Source organism: Ptychodera flava, chromosome 8, assembly GCF_041260155.1.
Source record: "Ptychodera flava strain L36383 chromosome 8, AS_Pfla_20210202, whole genome shotgun sequence".
Lineage (NCBI taxonomy): Eukaryota > Metazoa > Hemichordata > Enteropneusta > Ptychoderidae > Ptychodera > Ptychodera flava.
The window spans coordinates 29726525-29746846 of record NC_091935.1 but is presented as its reverse complement, the minus strand read 5'-3'; the positions used below and the strand labels follow the sequence as shown (position 1 = coordinate 29746846).

Sequence of the window (20322 nt, the reverse complement as noted above, 5' to 3'; positions counted from 1 at the left end):
GTACATTTTCCCCAAAAAACACGATGCACTGTTCATTGCCTGATATAGCATTACTATGATATAATGAACTTGACATTTATGATGTGACTGCAGTTTAGAGCATTGGCCAGAGAATTCAGGCATGTCAATTAATTTTTACATAAAGGATAAATTGATATGACCAATATACACAATAGGGCCGTTCACAGTTTACGTCACTGTTCTCTCATTGATATGCAAAAATAAATATTTGTCCGCATTTTTAGATTACGCTTTGAAAGTTACGCATGCAAGAACGACGAAAATACATCTCAGTGGGCGACTGCTAGTGTAACAGTGAATACTAAAAAACATATTCACGACTCAGAGTACAAGCTGCAAAAACAGCCACGCATGCAACATTGATAAAATTTGTCCGCATTTCAAGCTGCGTGTCCGATGTCGCGCGCGTACAGCTATATTTAGTAACAACCTGTAACCGTGAACAAGGCAATTGCATTTACATGTTAGGATCTGCTCTAAAAATTTGTCGTCTGTGGTATAGAAAGTCATAGCTGAGAGACATATTCAGCCTTTATAGTCCATCATGTAAATTATTTCAAGTGCTTAGCCGTTATATGTAAGATATGCCTTTAGAAATTCATTGTCTGTACATACGGAAGTGAAAACAATACTGTCAGAAAAACACCAGCCACAGAGCAGTCCAATAACATGATTGAGTCAAGTACATCCTGTGAGGACATGTATGGTACATGTATTGAACTCGTGCTCACTGCGACAGCAATTCTATCATAGGCATTTGTTCACCGTGTGCCGGTAATGGCATTGTTTCTTTTACACAGAATATGAAACCTGTAAAGGCTTAAAAATCACACAAAGCAGTCATTTTCTTGGATAAAATGTGTGACAGTTTACTTCACGATGCACATTGTGCACCATCAAAATGATAATGTGAGTTACAATATGGCAAAATGTGAATGCTTTACAACAGAATGTCATACATTTTGTTACAATGCGCTTATATTTACAGTTGACATTGATATGATTTGATTATATTAGTAACTGTATTATGTTATAAATTCATAATAAAAGACTATTTAGTTCATGCTTAGAGTATAAATGAATGATTTGTAGTTATAGATGTGATACATAGATATCTGTGCTGCCAGTAGATACTGATGTCTGTAATGAACAAGCCCCACCATTCAGTACCGTTGGCCATGACCTCAAGAGTCTGTATCAAGGTTGATATACTGGTCCTGTGATATACTCTGTCAGTCATCTGTTCATATCTTCTCATTATCATTTCAACTGGTCTACTGGATCTAAAGAATTTCAAGCTCACTGATCCAAGCAAAAATTTGTCATGTCTCTGGGTCATGTCTCTGGGTCATCAAACAGCTGGACTTTGCTCACTCTGTTCCTTTACCATACCATGTGTATGGTGGACGAGACCACATGTTTTTCAAATAAAAAATGTATGGTTGGTAAATTTGTTAGTAATACAGCCTATACAAGTTGATACAAGTTTGGTTGAGTAAGATTTTGGCAAACTTTTACCTTGTTTTACCCACCTTGCTACCTCCAGAGTTGAATGTACTGGCCCAAATTATTCATTAAACTGGCATAAAAAAGCATTTCACCAACACATTTCTTTGAAAGTAATATATCTATATGACATGCAATATCATAATGTAATTAAGCAATAAACCATCTCAGCAATGGTATACTCAGTTTTGACCAATTCACTCTACATAAATTAGGCACTCACTTTTGCTCATCCAAAGATGCTGTGAACTGGTCAAATTCTCATGGGGGAGTAGTTCATTGCTTAATTAGCACAGGTACGAACGAAAATTAAGTAATTGTATTGTTGATTAACTCTCTGGTTAATACAGTAATTTCAAAGCACCTTGATATAAGTAGTGTACAGTAGTGATTGTCAAGTAGTCCTTGACAGTCAATTCATTGAGATTGCGAAAGTACATAACGCAAATTCCATTCAGAACCTCTCTCCTAAAATTATCAAAATTCTCCTCTTTTAAAAACAAGGGTGACAGCTAAAATATCTGTCATTAAACCAAAAATATTGTTACAAGGTTTAAAGTTCTACAATGAAACTATTTTGTGCGTGCATACATAGTTATGAAATGAAAGGTTCAGTCTCGTATGGGTACTCCGGGACGTCCGCCCAGAGGTCCCTCAGCGCCAGCACATAGCTTAATCGTTCAGTCTAGTGTAGTTACATGGTGGACGTATGGATGTGAGTTAATGTTTCGTTGCAGAAAATTAGTGCCAGTTTCCATTCACTGGTTGTCAGACAAAATTCTCATGTAAATACTACAGTCCAATATGGGACAAAACCATTGCAGCATGTTAAAAAACTTACAGAATTCTACTACATTAGCTTGGGTTCTTGAGACTCTGTTGTCTTATCATAAACATTTCTATGGACTGGAAGCTTGCTTGTTTATGTCTGAGCATGGAGGTAGGAAACAAGACTTGAAGTATCTTTGCTTGTTAATGTCTGAGCATGGAGGTAGAAAACAAGACCATGCATCTTTGCTTGTCTAAATGTCTGAGCATGGGGGAGGAAACAAGACTGGAAGCACCTTACATGTAGCTTGTTTATGTCTGAGCAAGGAGGTAGGAAACAAGACCCTGATTTCCTTGTGAGTATGTACCTTGACAATTTTTGTCTCTCATGGAACCCCAAATGTTTTGATAGAAACAAGGCAATTTCCTTTTACATTCTTTGAGGTGTTACAAAAAATACTGGTGTTTGGCAGAAAACAATCAGAATTTTAGATATTTCTCAGCTGTGAACAATTTATGCAACATTATGAATCACTTTGACTTTTTTTACCAAATTGGCATATTGGTCAAGGTGATTGATGTAATGATTGTGATACAATTTGGGAAAACACGGAGACAGTATTCATAACCTCCATTGGAAAACATGCCCCCGGCAATACAGAAGGCAAATGTGTAACAAATGCAGTGCATTTGCTTTGAGTGCAAGCAAGTAATATGCCATTCCCATGGAACATTTCATATGTGACTCTTAATCACTTTTGTAATGCTCTTGTCATTAAACTGTACTCATCTTTCTACTCATTATATTCTGGTAAACTCTGTTTGCCTTCATTGCTGAACATCTGACAAACTGTGACTAGATTTTGTCCGATCTACATTGAGGTAAAAAAAAATTCACTTTAAAAAGGCTGGTTATTAGACTGTAAGATTCATCACAAAAAGGCATGGCATTACTTATAGTCTAGCTTATTATGTGGATATCTGTTTTTTTCTTTGCCAGAAGGTGGGGGGAGGGGGCACCCCAGGACATCCTAATCAAGTTGTTTTACAGTGTGGAATATTTACATAACAGAGCCTGTCATCATGCAGATTCTACCAATCAGGGCTGGCAAAATCTAACTGCCAATCTTGACATGCTTATCAAATTTGCAGAGAATTGGATTTTCAGCATCAAACAGGCAATCATGATACAATGAGTGAGAAAGTGCTTTCAGTTAATGCGGGTAAACTTATACATGTAGTATTTGAAGCAAAGTGGGAAGAGGCACAAAATAATCAGGAAAAAATTGTTATCAAGTTAATGATTAATATTGATGACTAAATACATAAATTTAAATATTACATAAAACTGTCAAGTACATAAAACTGCTTGATCATAATAGACTAAGTATGATAAAGTCTTTCACAACATTAAAACTGAGTGACACTGCTTATTGTCACTTATGTAATACATGGCTCTATGAAATGTTGTCAATTCACTATGAACACTACCAGTGTACAGACCATTGTAAATATGTATTTGGCACACCTGTGTCAATTATGACATGGTATGATGTGAAAGGAACTGACCTATATTATAAATGCCTATATGGTCTGAAAGGGCTAAATATTAAAGTTAGTACATAGCTGAATTGGTGTTGAGAAACAAAATAACATACATATCGAAAAACTAGCAATGAGCATTCACTGTGTTGCACTCTAGTATGTGTCGGGCAAAACACCCATGACAATACTTTTTATGGCAGTGCTTTGCTATGGGTTTGGCATGTAAGTCTGTGACTTGAAAACCATGGCAACATTTCTACTATCCCCTTTGGTATATTGAGGACTACACCAGTGACACTAAAAGCTAAACTGCCCTTTTGCATAAACTGTGCTTTCTAGCAACTTTGATCAAACAATCACTATGGAACAGATCTGAATAAATTTTTCTATTTGACATGCTGTAAACTAGGATATTATTCCAAAGTTATATTTCACCGGTGGACATGCTCGGACACATCAGCTGACTCAAAGCAAATTTCAGATTACACCATTATAAGCAACTTCTATGTCATGTCCATGTATGTGATAACAAAGCATGTCATTTAGACTACCAGTAGTTATTAAATAAAGTATGCTTGCATCTCATCATCAGGATTTATCCTGCAATTTGCCATAGCTGTGGTTACTGACTGAGACATTTCCACAACATGCCACCACAAGATTTAACATATAATGGGTAATACTTTACTGTGGTTAAATAATTATGTTTGATCTCCTTGCAGAATGAAAAGTCTTCTAAGAGTAATAGCTGATATATATTTGGATGGAATGCTGTATCAAGCCTACAGCATCATTTAAAGACTCTTATTTGGCACCATCACAAGAACAAAGTTCATTGTATACTTTTTCTATTCTGGTAATTTAGCTCTGTCCAGGAAACACTAGTTTATTCATATCAGTTCCTCTTCAGTGTTGTTTGGGACCAGTGAAATGGCTCGGCTGAAAGTCAGGATGCAGTATTGTCACTGTGTGTTGGTTGATCAGGGATTCATGTTTATCCACAACCGTCCACTGGCTTTCCTCTGGGTTGTAGCATTCAACCGTGGTCAGCATGCACTTCTTGCCAAAACGTCCCTCCCTCTCCCCGCCAAAGACGTACAGCTTCCCATTGCAGACAGCAGTGCAGAAGTCGTGCCTGCTCTCGTTCAGATTTTTGATCGTACGCCAGACGTTGTTCTGCACATCAAAGCATTCGATGTGATTGTAGTAGGGCATGTTACCGATGGTGTATATGCACCCATTGAGAGCCTCTGTCCGTATTCGCTGGATTCGCACCCTCATGTGACCTCTCAGATTCCACTCATTGGCAGTCGGATCATAACACTGGATGTCAGGGATGTCCTCATAATCAGAACTTGCACCTCCGAAGACAAAGACCTTACCACTGCAAGAGACTACTGAGTGCCAGTCAACAACTGGGTTGGCAAGGTTGTGACAACTTCCCATGTGTTTGTGTCTGGTTTGTACTTCTCAACGTTTTCCAGGACAGTGCGATTCAGTCCGTAACCACCAACAAGATATACATGATTATTGCATGCCACAAGTTTGCCATGCCATCGAGGTTGTGTTGGGCTAGCAACACCAGTCCAAACATTTTCATGGGGCAGGTACAGCCAGGCATTGCCCAAGTTTGTCCTTACCATGACATTACTGCCCAATGGAGCCGCTGTCTGGATTTTTTCATACTTTTGGAACGGTGGTGGCTCAAGGAGTGATCGCACTCTGCTCTCAGGGTCGTACATTATGGTTTTATGCTGGATCTCCACATCATCAATCGACATGGAACCAAGGATTATCACAACCTCTCTGTAGTTTCTTGGCTCACACTTGACACTTTTCAGCTGCTGCCATTCGTTCAAGTGCATGTTCTGATACCGCTTGGCTTCCTCAATGGCACTGACACACTCAGGGTTCTGTGAGATGATAGGATCATCTGATGCTTTGGTAAGACTGTATGGGGAAAGGAACGGTAGTCTCAGTGCATTTAAAACAGCAGGAAGAGAGCCCCCTCTATTCTCAAGGTCACTTTTTATCCAGTTCATGGCAGCTTCATAAGCTGTTTCTTCACTGTCAAGGTACAAATCTTTTGAGAGACACTTCAGCAGTAGGGCTTCAGGCAATTGAAGAAACTCTTCACTCAAACATACTTCTGAGAACTGAGCAATGCTGAAATCTTCAGCTTTCTTGTAGAGATCGGTCAAGTTATGTAAATCTGCAAACTGTAGAATGCCGATGCAGTTACTAGGATCCATGTGCTCTCTCATGAAGATGGAGCACGCGGCTTCTAAGGAGGAAATCTGAAAGAGGCTGGCAGCTTCTAAAACAGCTTGGGCATTCTGCTCAGTTATGTCAATTTCTCCCGTGTACAGAAACTCTATTATGGTTGACAGAATACTGGGCTGTACACCGTTCAAAGTAACGTTCTGGATATGGCTCTCTTGCATGTCATGGGAAAACATAGCATTGAAGTAACAGCTACACAAAGCCAGCACTGCTCTGTGGCATGTTATTTCCTCATCGCCTGCACAGAGTACCACATCTGTAAATTTTTTGCTGAGTCGTAAATGGTTGAGTCCCTGGAGCACAAATGCTGAGTGGCTGGAATCTCTGAATTTGAAAACAGGATCACTAGCGCCCTCGGCGTTCTGTTCAGAACAGGCTCCTTTTGAATCCACATGACTGTTTAAAGTTCTGCATCAAATAAATGAGAAAACATAGTTTTTTATAAATTAAACCAGTAAAGAGTGATCGTTATTCTGTGTGATACAGATGTTTCTCCTGCATATAAAACACAATGCATCGGCAAAAACAGAGAACACTGAGTCACATAGAATATAGCACAATTGATAAACCAGCAGAACACATACCGGTACCACTTAAGTGGCTGGGAAAGCCCTGCAAAGTTTTGGCTGGTGTGCAGCGTCTCAGAAGCTATTATCCTATTGGATGGCTAAATATTACTGTTATAATAGAATAATACAAATAGACTCCCAAAGTTGCTGTGAATAGTGACAATTGACCAATCAGATATAAGCTTCCAAGCATGCTGCACATTAGCAACAAAGTTCACTGGCTTCCCAGTCTTAACTAGATTTGAAGATCCGTCACCCGAGGGCGCTTTCTACGCCCCTCTTAAGAGCGAAGCGTAGGGAGCATCCAGGAGCAACTGATCTTTCGGTCTAAGTCTTAACAAACACATTACAAGGGTATTCTTTTAACTCACAATGGGACTTGTACCAGATACTTCTCTAATAGGGACACCTTTATCTTTGAGTAACAACTTTCAAGGCCAGTTTTTGCTGGGCTCATACTTGTCTGAAATGCATCATGCCAGCCACAAATTTCATAACTCAGTTGCATTTTTCATTAAAAGAAATGGTCCTTCCAGACACTGTGCGTATCAGATTTGGCTACGACTTATTAAAATAGCTCTCTAGTCTATGGCTTCTCAGGAGATGTAATTGGATGGCTGGCAAGTCTAAACACCCATCAAAGTTTTTGATTTACTGCTTTTCTCTCTTTGACATTCATGATTGACATCCATTTAGGTACAACAGTTCAGGACATCTGATTATGCATAGAAAGTATGGAATACATTCATAGCTCATTCAAAATAATGTATTCAAACTTTAAAATTAACACTTTGAAATTCCTATTTTACAACTGACATATCATCAATTTCATTAAACACAGAATGACTGAATGTTTAAAATATACCCCAAAAATTAATTATATATATATATATATATATATATATATATATATATATATATATATATATATATATATATATATATATATATATATATATATTCCATGTTTCTGTTTTACCTTTGTCTCGCAGGGGAGGGTCACCATGTTTTCGACAGTTGGAATGGGGGTTAGCCAAACGTTGGCAAAAAATAATCCAACCCCAACCCCAAACCCCCCGGCCAAAGAAACTGACCAGTCCCTAAAAATTAAAGTTGTATAGATTTAGTCAAGAGGAAATTTCACTGATCTCAGGATAATTAGACCTTCGACAGAGACACGCCTTTAAAAACAAGCAGTCTATCTCGTTTGTTGACGCCCTCCAACGTTATAATGATTATTACCTTTCGAAACCTGCCATGCCGGATATGGACTGCATTTCCTTGCAGGTCCCTGGCTCAACAGCGTGGATCGAAATGCATCGGTCGGATATCACCTAGCTCGATTTGTCGCCAACTGATGCAACGCAATCCCAAAAGTAAACTGTAGGGTTGCATCAAAAAATACCTCGAATAACGGGTGGGTATGAGCATAGATCCTAGAAAAAAGAATCTATGGTATTTGTAAGCCACAGCGCATCAGTTACACAGTCAAACGCTCGAGCTGATCATTCACTTTACACGGTGATCAAAATGGTCACCGTCAGCTGACAGCTGACCTTTGCCCTTAGATATTATATCATCTCACATTGGAGAGTAGTAATAGCGAACACGTAAACTGAATCAGTGTGTACGCGGAGGAATCATGCTGAACACCGGGTAAGGAATATTTCGTTGCAAACTGTATCTGTTGCTGAGTAGATTTGCATAAATTCACACGTATGGGAAAGAGCTTATTGATAAATTATTGCCGTCGTAGACGAATTTTCCTTCACATCTGACGAAGAGTCCCAAGATCGTATGGTTGTCAAGTTGCTGAGCGGACGCCGCAGTGCTGTAGTGACTAGTGTAGTCTGTAACTTGCTCGAGGTTTTACCTGGGTATTTTGGTCGGACGGCAAAACTGATGTACAGGGAGCCTATACTTTTACAGGAAGAGGGTGTCGATGGAATTTTTTAAGTTGCGTATGGCATGTCAAATTAGCCCCCTTAATATTCATCAATTGTAAAATTATTGCCACTTTTGTTGAATGACCGTGGTAAAATGGTAGCGATCACACCAAAATGTGGAATTTCACCGAATAAACGGTGGTATATCCACACACTGACCGTTGACGGGCTGTCATTGTCAATGTAATGAAATTTCAAGCCACTGTCCTGACTTGTATCATGGAGGTAAAAAAATACCTACATTGACCTGTTTGCATTCAATTTAATTTTGGAAAGCACACCAATCATAATAAAAGATGCAAATGGCACCTTGTGCTGTGGTGCCACTCCCACTGCCTGTTCACAATCACAACATGTGCAATGTTGCGGGTATATTCCTGTTTGTATTGTTCAAAATAAAACCATGTTGTATTTCTGTTGTCATAGTTCCAGGGTCAGTGATTGTACACAAACTTTGTTCCATTTTGCCACCTATTATGAGTTAAAGTCTCGGGCGGTCAACCGTATTTTCAGTATTGTAGATTTCTACAGGCAAAATACATAATATTACAGAAGCAAAAGTAAGGTTTTAGATCATACTGGAATTAAATGCCAGAATTGGCTAAAAAGATGAACAAATCAAACTTTTTGCCATGTGAGCAATCACTTTTGTGTTAGTTAAAAAGTTTTTACTATCTCAAACTCTTGCTGTGGTGAGGAGTTGACTTTTTATCCACATTGCATTTAAATATCATGTAGTTTGCCTCCCCTAGCACAAGATAAAATCTATTTGAAATAGTGAGAATTCCATGTGCTTGTACATGGTGCCACTGGGCTGGTGCACCATTGAGCCCCAGTCAGAGCCTGACTCAGGTTTTGTGAGTCAAACTAGGAATGCTTATCCATGCTGTAGTGTGCATACACAGTCCCTCCACATGAGTCTGTGAGTGGAGGAACTGTAGTGCATAGCAGGGTAAAATTTGGTTAATTCAGTCAAAAAATAACCCCCCCCCCTTCCTTTTCCAATGGTGAGTCTGGTACCCTATCCATATGCAGTGGGAAATTTGAACTTTATAGAACAGAATAAGGTTGTACAGTAAGGTGTCATATTTAACTCCTTAATTCCAAAATTCCAATGTCTTTGAAATGTTCTGTAAATATCTATGATAATTCTTCTCTTTTCATATAGAAAGCTAGCAGGAAAGACTCTGTTTATCACTGGTGCCAGCCGTGGTATTGGTAAAGCTGTCGCCCTGAAAGCAGCAAGGGATGGTGCCAATGTAGTCATCGCTGCAAAGACCGATAAACCACACCCTACGCTACCCGGCACTATATACACAGCAGCTGAGGAAAGTATGTAAAAGTGTTGACTGTGAAAATCACGCTTTTTCCATTGTAATGTGCACATCACCCTGGCTGAAACAGCCTGGAACACGCCAAGCTAAATGGAAATTAACAACATTATATTTTTGATTTTCTAATGTACGTCTCCATTTCCACATAAACATCCAATCATGATCAACTGATACTTGAAATATCCCAACATTTTTCCAGCTCTTCAAAATCAAAATTTTAAATTATCAACTGTGAATGGTATTTGCTAGAGTTATCATCTAATTTATGTTTTGGCTTCCTGTCACAAAGAGTTTGTATCAGGCAAATTTTGGTGATGCTGATTTAGTCATGTTCAGGTTGACAAAGTCATGGACTTCTCTTACGGCACACTTTCTGTTTGAAAATTTGTCACACAATGCTCTTGATAAAAATTATTTATGTAAAACACCTGATTAAGGATGCCTTATCAAACACTTCAAGTGAATGTAAATATTTCAACTGAATTTCTGCACATGGTATTGCTATTAACCTGAAACATGACCAGGGTCCATACCACAAAAGATTTAATTCTGAAAAAATCCTCACAAAAACTAGCATTGCTTCACTGTAGATGCTAACATGCTGTAAGTAAATGTAAACATCAAGAGTTTGAATATCATATTTTAGTGATTTTACATTCTGTGTTCCTTCTGCATAAAACAGAGAATATTTCCAGTTTGAGCAGATGTCAAAGTACACCAATATTGCCCATTGTAAGCTTCCAACGGTCAAAGGTCAGGTTACTGAAAACATAAACTACTGTACCTTGTTACATAGGAATGCTAGTAAAAACTTATACACCACCTCATATGTTAAATTACCATATGCCAAAACAAATATACTAAAATAATAAATTTCAACTTTTTGTCACAGTTGAAGCTGCCGGGGGTAAATGCCTTCCATGTATTGTGGATGTTAGGTTTGAAGAAGCAGTGCAATCGGCAGTTGATGAAGCCGTGAAGAAGTTTGGTGGCATTGATATTTTGGTGAACAATGCAAGCGCCATCAGTTTGACCGACACCCTCTCAACGGACATGAAGAAATATGACCTTATGAATAGTATAAATGCAAGGGGAACATTTCTTGTGTGAGTTCTTATTGTGTAGAGCAATATGATCTTAAGTCATCGGTAATATTCATTCATCATCAATTTTGCAGAATCAGGACAGGTCACTTGCTGGAATAACCTGAGTGAAATCATATACTACTTTGTGGGCACAAGCATACCTGCAGAAAAGTGGGCCCAAATCTTCCTCTGTGAAATAATTTTGGTGTCTGTAGGTGCCTTTTATCAGAAAGAGCAACACACCCTCAAAGCACGATGTTGCATTGAAATTTGTACAACTGCAAATGAGAACATACCTGAAGACTGCCTATCACATTGCACATCAATGTGCGATAACACTAACTCAGTGACAGAGGTCATTGATAGTAGCCATTTGGGTAAAAAAAATAGACATACTATAGAAAATAACATGACGATTAGAAGTATGTGTTTTGAAAAGTGCTGTCATCAAATGTTTTGTTTTACACTGTTTGGCTTGTAAGTGAAATGAATTGTTCATAAATAGAAGACGTGCTGATATATGCCACCACACCTCCTCCATTGTCAAAAAGAATATTAACGCTTCCAATTGTTTTCATGATAAACTAATCTTTATTCAATTCTCTCTTCATCCACATATCCCAGATCTAAGTTATGCATACCTTACTTGAAGACTGCAAAGAATCCACACATTCTAAACATGAGCCCTCCTTTGAACATGAGTCCAAAGTGGTTTTCTGGCCATGTAGGTTAGTATGGCCTATCTATGTTCACCGTTGATATGTACCGTATTATGAAGACACAAATTTGTAGAGGCCTCAAAAGCAATGAGTACAATGGGCACTGTCAGAAATAATCTTTTTCCTGCTTGATTCACCTGTTTGTATCAGGTAACGTTCTAAAACCAGGAAAGCATAACTTGTTGTACTTTATCATATTTCAGAAGGCTCAACTAATTGAAGACCCTTAATAACATTTATACAAACGATTTTCAATGACATTGTATTGAAAGTAGCAGAATCTGCTTCCATATTCCAAAATAGTTTTGCAAAGGAAGATTCACATCATATTAGAGGGTACATGTCCAGTGCACCAATGCAAAATATTAAGCCGTGAGAGTTATTGGAAAGATTGTTGTACCAAGACATTTTGATTCCAGGTATCAGTAAAAGTTATGTGTTGTGCTTTTGGCATCGAATCCACTATCATCATAAAGTGGCTTTTTTAGTTTAATACTTCAATCCAGTGTACTGATGCAGTGGTTTTGCTGACTTGTTCAATTGTATTTACTACAGCATACACCATGGCAAAGTATGGAATGTCGATGTGCGCCCTCGGAATGGCAGAAGAGTTTAAAGCTGATGGCATTGCAGTTAATGCACTCTGGCCAAGAACAGGTATTTCAAACCCTGACAAATTTCTATGGTGTAACCGTGTTCCCGTGTTTGTTGAATCATGATACGGCTTGAATGTACTTTTCTTCCCACTGAGTGGCTGAATTTTGTAAAGTACCTTCTTTCGCTTGATGTTCTGCATATTTATCTCCAGTAACAGATATAACTGTCTGTTTCAGTAATGTGAAATTAAGATTGTATGCACCTCAAAAGTGAAAACTGAAAGTTTAGCCCAAACCTTTCTCAATGAAACTTGAACCATTCACCTTGCAAAATTCAGTACAAGAAAAACAAACTACCTGATATTTATGGACTCTTGAAAACAAAATGGCATCTGTGTGTTAACTCTATCCTCTTTTAAAATGTAGAATAAAATCAGGAATCGCGATCGGTACAAGAGAAGGAAAATATCTGACATTTACTAATATTTGAAATCAAAATGGCCACAATCCTTGTGTTAACACTATGAGGGGAAATAACATTTTGGATATTAAAAATTCTGAGAAGGTGAAAACTGTCCTTATTCTAAAAGCTTTAAATGAGCAGTAGACAAGAAAGTATTTAAACAATTTGAGAACCTGACATCCATTCCCATTCTACATTCGGCAATGGATTCATTTTGTAGGGAAGGTGCAGTGGCAGGGGCCAGTTTGTAATGTTCTAAAAATGCAAATTTATGGTAATGAGTGAGGAATACAAGATCATGACACTGAAGTATCACTGACATCGTGATGCAGCAAAAATACAAATGAATAGCTAAGTTGTAAGAAATTCATCCCTTCCAAATACAGGTATTTGACATCCCGACATTGGAAGACTTGAACTTTTGCCTGAAATTTTATCCAGGAAAATTTAAAGCATCCCTTTCAAAAAAAATCAGGGGTCACTGTGCAAAGTTTGGTACTAGAGAAACAAATTACACAATATTGCTAGACACTTTGAATTCAAATGGCATCCATGTGACAACTCCATTGATAAAAACTCAATTTTCTATTTTCACAAAAGTAAGCCGGTGAAAACTGTATTTACTCCACAAGCTTCAAAATGAGCCCCAACATGTAGCAGACCAACAATGTACTGTAGAAGTTTGAGAGTCCGAGTATCTGTCCCCGAGGCGCATTCTACCTTAAGTGGAAAAAGCTTGAAATTTTAGAAATTAATATAATACATGGCTGCTCAGCGTTGAACATGAAATTGGTCTCCTCCCAAAGCAAAGCTATCTTAACCCTTTGAGCGCCAAAGTCTATTTTTGTCCCCTTTATATATAAATCCCTCTCAATTTTTCTCAGATTTTTGCCAAATTTTTGAGAAAAAACTGTAGCCAATGAAACGTGATGTCCATTTGGTTCAAAATTAACAAAAAAATTATAGAAAAATTCATAAAAATTGGTAAAATGTTGCATAAAATTTTGGCGGGAAAAAATTACAGCGCTCAAAGGGTTAAACCCACAAATAGCTAGATGTAAAGTTCATCTGAGTTTATGAACAGAGATGTATCACCATACTTAGAAGAAAGAAGAACAAGTATGGCTGTACTGTGTATAACATCGTGTAAAATTTGTTATAATTGCAATTTATTCTCTCTCTCTCTCTCTCTCTCTCTCTCTCTCTCTCTCTCTCTCTCTCTCTCTCAGCAATCATAACAGCAGCTATGGAGATGTTAATAGGGTCAGAGGTCAGCAAACAGTGCCGCAAAACAGACATTATGGCAGATGCAGCTTATGTGATTTTCACAAAAGACAGCAGGAATTTCACCGGTAATTTCTGTATTGATGACGAAGTTCTCAAAGATGTTGGCGTGACTGACTTTGAAAAATATTCTGTTGTACCAGGTGAGAATATGTCCTCCTCTGATTGTCCCCTCTGTACCCCTGTACACATATACTTTGTACAAACCTATTATTACAAACATACATATTATAAGTAAACACGACGATTACTGCATAATTTCATTCTTTTTTTGCCCTTTTTGTGATATCAAAAAAACTTGGGACACTTGAATAGAGTTAATGCAGAACTGGATTTTTCCGTTTCCGACTTGCTTTCCCATGACAAATAAACATTGCCACAGCCTCAATGTAAGGAAAAGCTGCCATCTTTTACCGACATTAAAGCCACCAGCATAAGCAATACTGATTTCATAATATTTCATAATAACAGCTTGCCTGAGGTCCAAACTTATGTAACGGTATATTCAGCCATGCATGGTGACAGTTGTGCATGGATCTTGATTTTACTGTACAGACCATAAAATATTTCATTGAATGTTTAATCCTGTCTTGCTGCAAGTAGAGTTGAGGTTGTGCACAGTTTACAAGTATTTCAGCATGACTCAAGAAGTAAAACAACATAAACTACATTTCATGTCAAAGCAACATTCATGAAAACACGTACAAAAGAGAGCAACTTTGTCCCCTTAATGTGGAATATCTTCAATATTTTCCCAATAGGACATCCACTCCTTCCAGACTTTTTCGTGGAAGGGGAAACACCAGAGGGCATTCTGGAGCAAGCACAGCAGACTGGAGCGACGTCTACATCAGAAACACAATCTGAAACAGTAGCAGCTGATACAGAGACATCAAAGACCTTTGCAAAGGTTCAGGGTCTGCTTAATGAGGAACTGGTCAAGTCTGTCGGTGGAGTATTTCTTTTTGACCTGAAAGGTAGGAAGCTTTCATTCCAATCTAGGTTGACCTCAGGATGAGATTGTTTATCTTTGGATGATACAATTAAGCAATGAACCACGCTCAGCAACGGTATACCACGAGACTTTGATTAGTTCACGATATGTGAACAAGAGCAATAGCGAGTACATATATGGAGTGGACTGATCAAAATCAAGTGGTATACCTGTTTCTAAGGTGGTTTATTCCTATTGTATCATAATATTAAATTGAAATTCTGGTTGTAAACGTCAAAAAGGGAAATTTTCTCTAGCTAAAAGCTTGTAACTGTTCCAACTGCTGTATTCCAAATGTAGCATGGTTACTTTCATGTCTCTACCAATCAGATCGCAGTATTTGTGCAATCAACATGCTGGTATGATATAATAGATTATAATGCACAGTTTTGCAATCGCATGTTATTCCCTTACCATTCACCGAAGGACAGTACAAGTGATGTAATGACCATGTCACCGCAAGTTGTCATGAGATGGCATATAATGAAGGGAAACGCATTGTATGGCAAACAAATTACTGGTACATTTTGTAGGACAAAGGAAATACTGAGGAGAGACTTTGAACACAGATTATAGCTAGAAATTCAAGCTCTAAGACCTGTAACTTTTTATATGATATTATCCATTATTTTTGCTCTCTTTGTAAATGACAGTTTTTTCATCTAACCCCAAATATATGATTAACTTTCCAGTGTTCAGTTCGTCAACACAGCCTGTATTTGTGTCGTGTTGAATAATATTGTGTTGACATATAAATTTTGGTCCACACTAGAATTAATTCGTCAATAGCACAATGCATTGTCTTTGCAAGGCTGTTACTGCCTATTTCAACATAGTTTGGTTAGACTGAGAAGAATGCAGTGGTTTTCTGAAACACAAACAATCATAATATTGTGAAAAGTTACAGCTCTTGTCCCTTTAATCTATTCCTCAGAATATTTTATTTAGGGTAGAATGTGCCATGGGGACATACTTGGACTCTCAAGATTTTACAATTTCTTTCTGCTCTACTACTTGTCAGTGCTCATTGTGAAGCTCATGGAATAAGGCAAATTTTCGCCATCTTAGTGTTTCACAAATTGTATTTTTCCCCATAGAGTTAATGCAGGGATGGCAGCCATTATGAATTTCAAATATTGGTAAATGATAGGTACTTTGCTTCTCCAGTATTAAACTTAGCACGGTGACCCCTGATTTTGATTTTAGATTTGGTAAGAGAAAGGTTGAAAGTTTCATAGTGCAGTTCACTTTTGAGGCCCATACTTTCTTAAGTTGAACATTTATGTCATCCACTTTGGTTATGCTAGTAACACAAACTTCTTGTTTCTCATGTTAAAATCGACACAGGTGATGAAACAGGAACTTGGTATGTTGATCTGAAAAACGGTGCTGGCTCTCTGGGTAAAGGGGAGCCCCCTAGTGGCAAAGCTGACTGCACAATGATCTTGAAGAGTGCAGATTTCAATAAAATGTTTGCTGGAAAGTTGAAGCCTGCCAATGCCTTCATGATGGGAAAACTCAAGATTAAAGGTGACATGGGGAAAGCGATGAAATTAGAAAAACTGCTGAAAAGCTTAAGTAATTGACCTGTATGTGTTTATCAATCACATCAAATATAGCAGCTTAACCACTGGAAGTTGGAGGTCTTTACTGAGATTCAATCTTTTAGTTTTCGCAAGGTATCTAGACAGAGTTCCATCCTTTGAGAATTGCTTGATGTTTGATGATTTTATTGCAGAGTAGAGACACTATCCAACACTGGAGGCAAAATAAATTCCATGTGAAAAAATTGAGAAGATTGTAATACAAAATGTAGTATCCAACCATTGATTACTGAAGTTTGATCCATCAAATTTATAAGAAGGGCAGCTGTTGGTGGAAACATTGTCATGAAAAAACATTGGTACACAGGAAGTTTTAAAAATTCCTCCCACAAAACTTTGAACTACAGTTATCTGTGCTAATGATTCCCATTTGTAATGCTTCATCAATTTTCCCCTTTTTCACACAGTACTATCTGTGTATAGAGGTCCTTTCAAGCAAGTCAATAAATTATTATCACCAAAAATTTACTTTTTCATATTGGAAGTACTTCTCTTGAATTTATGTTGTTGAATTCTTAGCCAACAGGGTTTGAAATTCATGATTTTTAAAAACAAAATTTTTTTCATAGCATTAAGATTTTATGGGATATGTTACTATACATCTATATTATGTGTTTGTAAGCTCTTTACCAGATAAGCTGTTTTACAAAGTATCAACAATTCTTGTCCATGTCAAATTCTGTAATGAATTCAATGGTTTGATCCTTGTGAAGGAATCACTGACTGACCAACACTTCAATGCAATTTTTCCCTCTTTGATTTTCAAAGTTTTCCTCCATGTCTAGTTTCAGGGAGAGGATTGTAATAAATGAATGTGTTAACCATGAACTCTGAAGGCGGTAATGAATCGGTGACAGCAAAGTCATTTGAATTCTCCATTGACATCTGCTTCCTTACGACAAATACACTTTCTCTGTACTGAAATATCACTTTATATTTCAATAAAAGCAGTGTTTGTGATAAATGTTGTCAATTGTGTGTGTAATGAGTTCTAATTCATATGTGAATAGACAGTCATATTTCAAAATTCTTGAAACGTGGTTGCCATGGTGTTACATATAGACATCTCCATGCCATGGAAGCCGTAGCTTAAGAACCTACCCATGGAGCAGCTTTGCAACCTGTGTGATCGAGACTCCATGAATTTTAAATTCTGTCTTGAAGAATATGTATTCTTTGTTTTCACCATCAGATTACAGTAATCCTATCTGCATGAGAAAATAATTATCGAATTCAGCACTTTCTATTCAAACTGAAGTCATGTTCAATAAACAACATTCCAAAATTACAACAAACTTGTTACACCAAAGCTGGTACATAACGCTAAAGAGGCAATGATGTGTACAGGAGCAGTGTTTGTAGCATTCATGTTAGCCTTGTATTTCTGCAAATTGTTGATGTCACAAAATGCAAATGTGCATCATAATTACCAAGTTTGCATTTATATTGGTAAAACATCACCGTAAACATTTGGAAGTGTCAACAGTAAACCACTAGTTTTGCCCAGTCTATGAGAGCTGCTCCCATGTGCATTTTACATTTGCCATGTACAGAAGAATGATTGTGCTGCACAGAGGTCAGCATCCCAGGGGTCAAAGTTTGATGTACACATGCATAGACATGGTGTGGTTTAGGTAAACTTACATCAAGATATTCAATATTCGTATTTAATATACTAGGATTCAACTTGTAAGTTTATTTAAAGAGTTCAATGCATTACAAAACAAATGCTTATTAACTTTCTCAGAAAGACAAAAAAAAGCAAATTGTCAGAGAGGTCAGCTTTTTTAATGTTTTCAACTCACAAATGCATCAAGATGAGATCTTTGCACTTTTTTCATCTTTTAGGAGGTAAGCCAGCGTATTCTTATTCAATTTTACTGATCAACTCTTGAGACCACTTTTAATCTTTACTATTCTCAGATACTGCAACTCAATTCAGAAGGATAGAATCACTCTTGACCGCCTTCCAAAATAATTTTGTACAAATTTGAAAATAATTTGTCATGAGGTTCCATCGCATTCACCCGGTTTCTTTGCACCATTTGCCTTGTTTGTTGATCCAGTGAAATCATCAATGATATAACCACTGAGGTACAACTCATCCAGACACTTTTTTCAGTCTCCTTCTGGGAAAAGTTTTAGATATCTTAAATGTTAGACAAATCGGCTTCAGCTTTTATCCAAATAGCAGAAAAAAAATTTTGGTATTTGAATCAATTTAGAATGTTTTTATCAAGGCAGTATTTTCAGCGACATTACATGATAATAAATATGATAAAGGAAATTCATGATGCATGCTGAATGGCATATCTCTCACGGTGCAAGAAGAAAGAAGAACTGTGGAAAAAACAAAAAATCGTGGAAAATGAAATCAATTTTTGAATAAGTGTTTTTTGATAGTGCATCAAAAGAAATCTGAAGACTGAGAGAGACAGAGGTTGGTTGGAAGTTTATTCCACGCTATCATAATAAAGGGACCAGTGTATAAAGTGCATGATCTTTCTCCAAAAGTTTTTGTCTTCACGCATAGCATTCTGAGGAGACAGAGAAAGAGCGGTACTAATAAGACGACAGTATGCTGTAGTCTCGTTGCAATAATTGTAACCCAACGGCCGTCCGACGGCTTCGTCCGACTGCTTCCCCGCAGGACGCAGAGACAAGTTCGGGCATCGTTTACTTCCCATTCTCCGTGCATTGACCACCGTCCCTCCATGGGCGCTTGGGATTGCTAATACCATGGATATATTTTTGTACATCCATATTGGGACGAATATACCCAGTACCTCCCCCGGCACGCCTCCCACCATAAAACTATGGGGAAACAGCCTGGGAGCTGGCTGTGATAGGCTTGCGCCTATCACAGCCACAAGCGTGCAGGAAGTTAATATTATTCTATAATTTGAATAACAAAAGGAGTCACCATAGGGGTTGGCAGCTCTGCTTTCCTGTTGGTTGTCATTAACTCACCGTGAAACCGTAGTCAATGTTTGCTACCCTTCGTACATAAACCAAATGAAGCCCTACAACTGCATACTTACCTGGCACAGAGGTTAACCGTGATCACGTAGGCGGTTCCTCCAGGGCGAGGCCTGTCCATTGCACTCCGGGCGGGTTGACCCTTGCGATCACCCCAAATGTGGGTGACTCGGGTGCATAATTTCTGGTAGTGGGGGACTGCGTTCGCGCTATCCCCTGATAATGAATTAAAAAACAGGTTTACACCAATATGCAATCACATCTTAAATGTCCTCACTCTCGTGGAAACTTTTCACAGGATTTCAAGATGTATGGGATAGCAGCTTCGACTGCTGGAATTTATTGCTTGTTTGAGTATCTGTGGTTTTATGCGGTTGGCGTAAAATTAAAGATGATATTAAATACATCAAAAAGTTAGAATTTATGATTTCTGAAAGGTAGGGTACTATGTCAAACTTATTTTTAGAAATGGAAAGATTTGGCTGTGTAGGCTGTGTCTGGTCATGGACCTAAAAAAGAGAGTTCCATGGTCTGATCGACATTTTTACTTTAGATACATGTCATTCTGGTTGACCTTGTCTTTCTTTCTTTCGGGTGCCGGTCTTTTTTTTATTTTTTTCTTAATT

At 37.9% G+C, this 20322-nt stretch overlaps 2 protein-coding genes and 1 non-coding gene across 3 annotated transcripts; 2 read left to right on the top strand and 1 right to left on the bottom strand.

The window, feature by feature from the left end:
- Positions 1–871: 871 nt before the first annotated feature.
- Positions 872–8077, bottom strand: LOC139138991 (kelch-like protein 24). Its single transcript, XM_070707668.1, has 2 exons — positions 7935–8077; positions 872–6531 (listed from the first exon to the last, which is right to left on the bottom strand). The coding sequence occupies exons 1-2, from the start codon at positions 7967–7969 to the stop codon at positions 5235–5237; spliced, it is 1332 nt and encodes a 443-aa protein (XP_070563769.1). The 5' UTR covers positions 7970–8077; the 3' UTR covers positions 872–5234.
- A 124-nt stretch (positions 8078–8201) lies between these two features.
- Positions 8202–17681, top strand: LOC139138992 (hydroxysteroid dehydrogenase-like protein 2). The gene is made up of 8 exons (XM_070707669.1): positions 8202–8348; positions 9807–9970; positions 10865–11078; positions 11682–11785; positions 12332–12433; positions 14065–14262; positions 14881–15096; positions 16461–17681. Exons 1-8 carry the CDS (start codon positions 8335–8337, stop codon positions 16697–16699), a joined length of 1251 nt encoding a protein of 416 aa, XP_070563770.1. The 5' UTR covers positions 8202–8334; the 3' UTR covers positions 16700–17681.
- Positions 17682–19750: 2069 nt separating this feature from the next.
- Positions 19751–19915, top strand: LOC139139555 (U1 spliceosomal RNA). The gene has a single exon (XR_011553809.1). It is a non-coding gene; the product is annotated as a U1 spliceosomal RNA (small nuclear RNA).
- Positions 19916–20322: the final 407 nt, after the last annotated feature.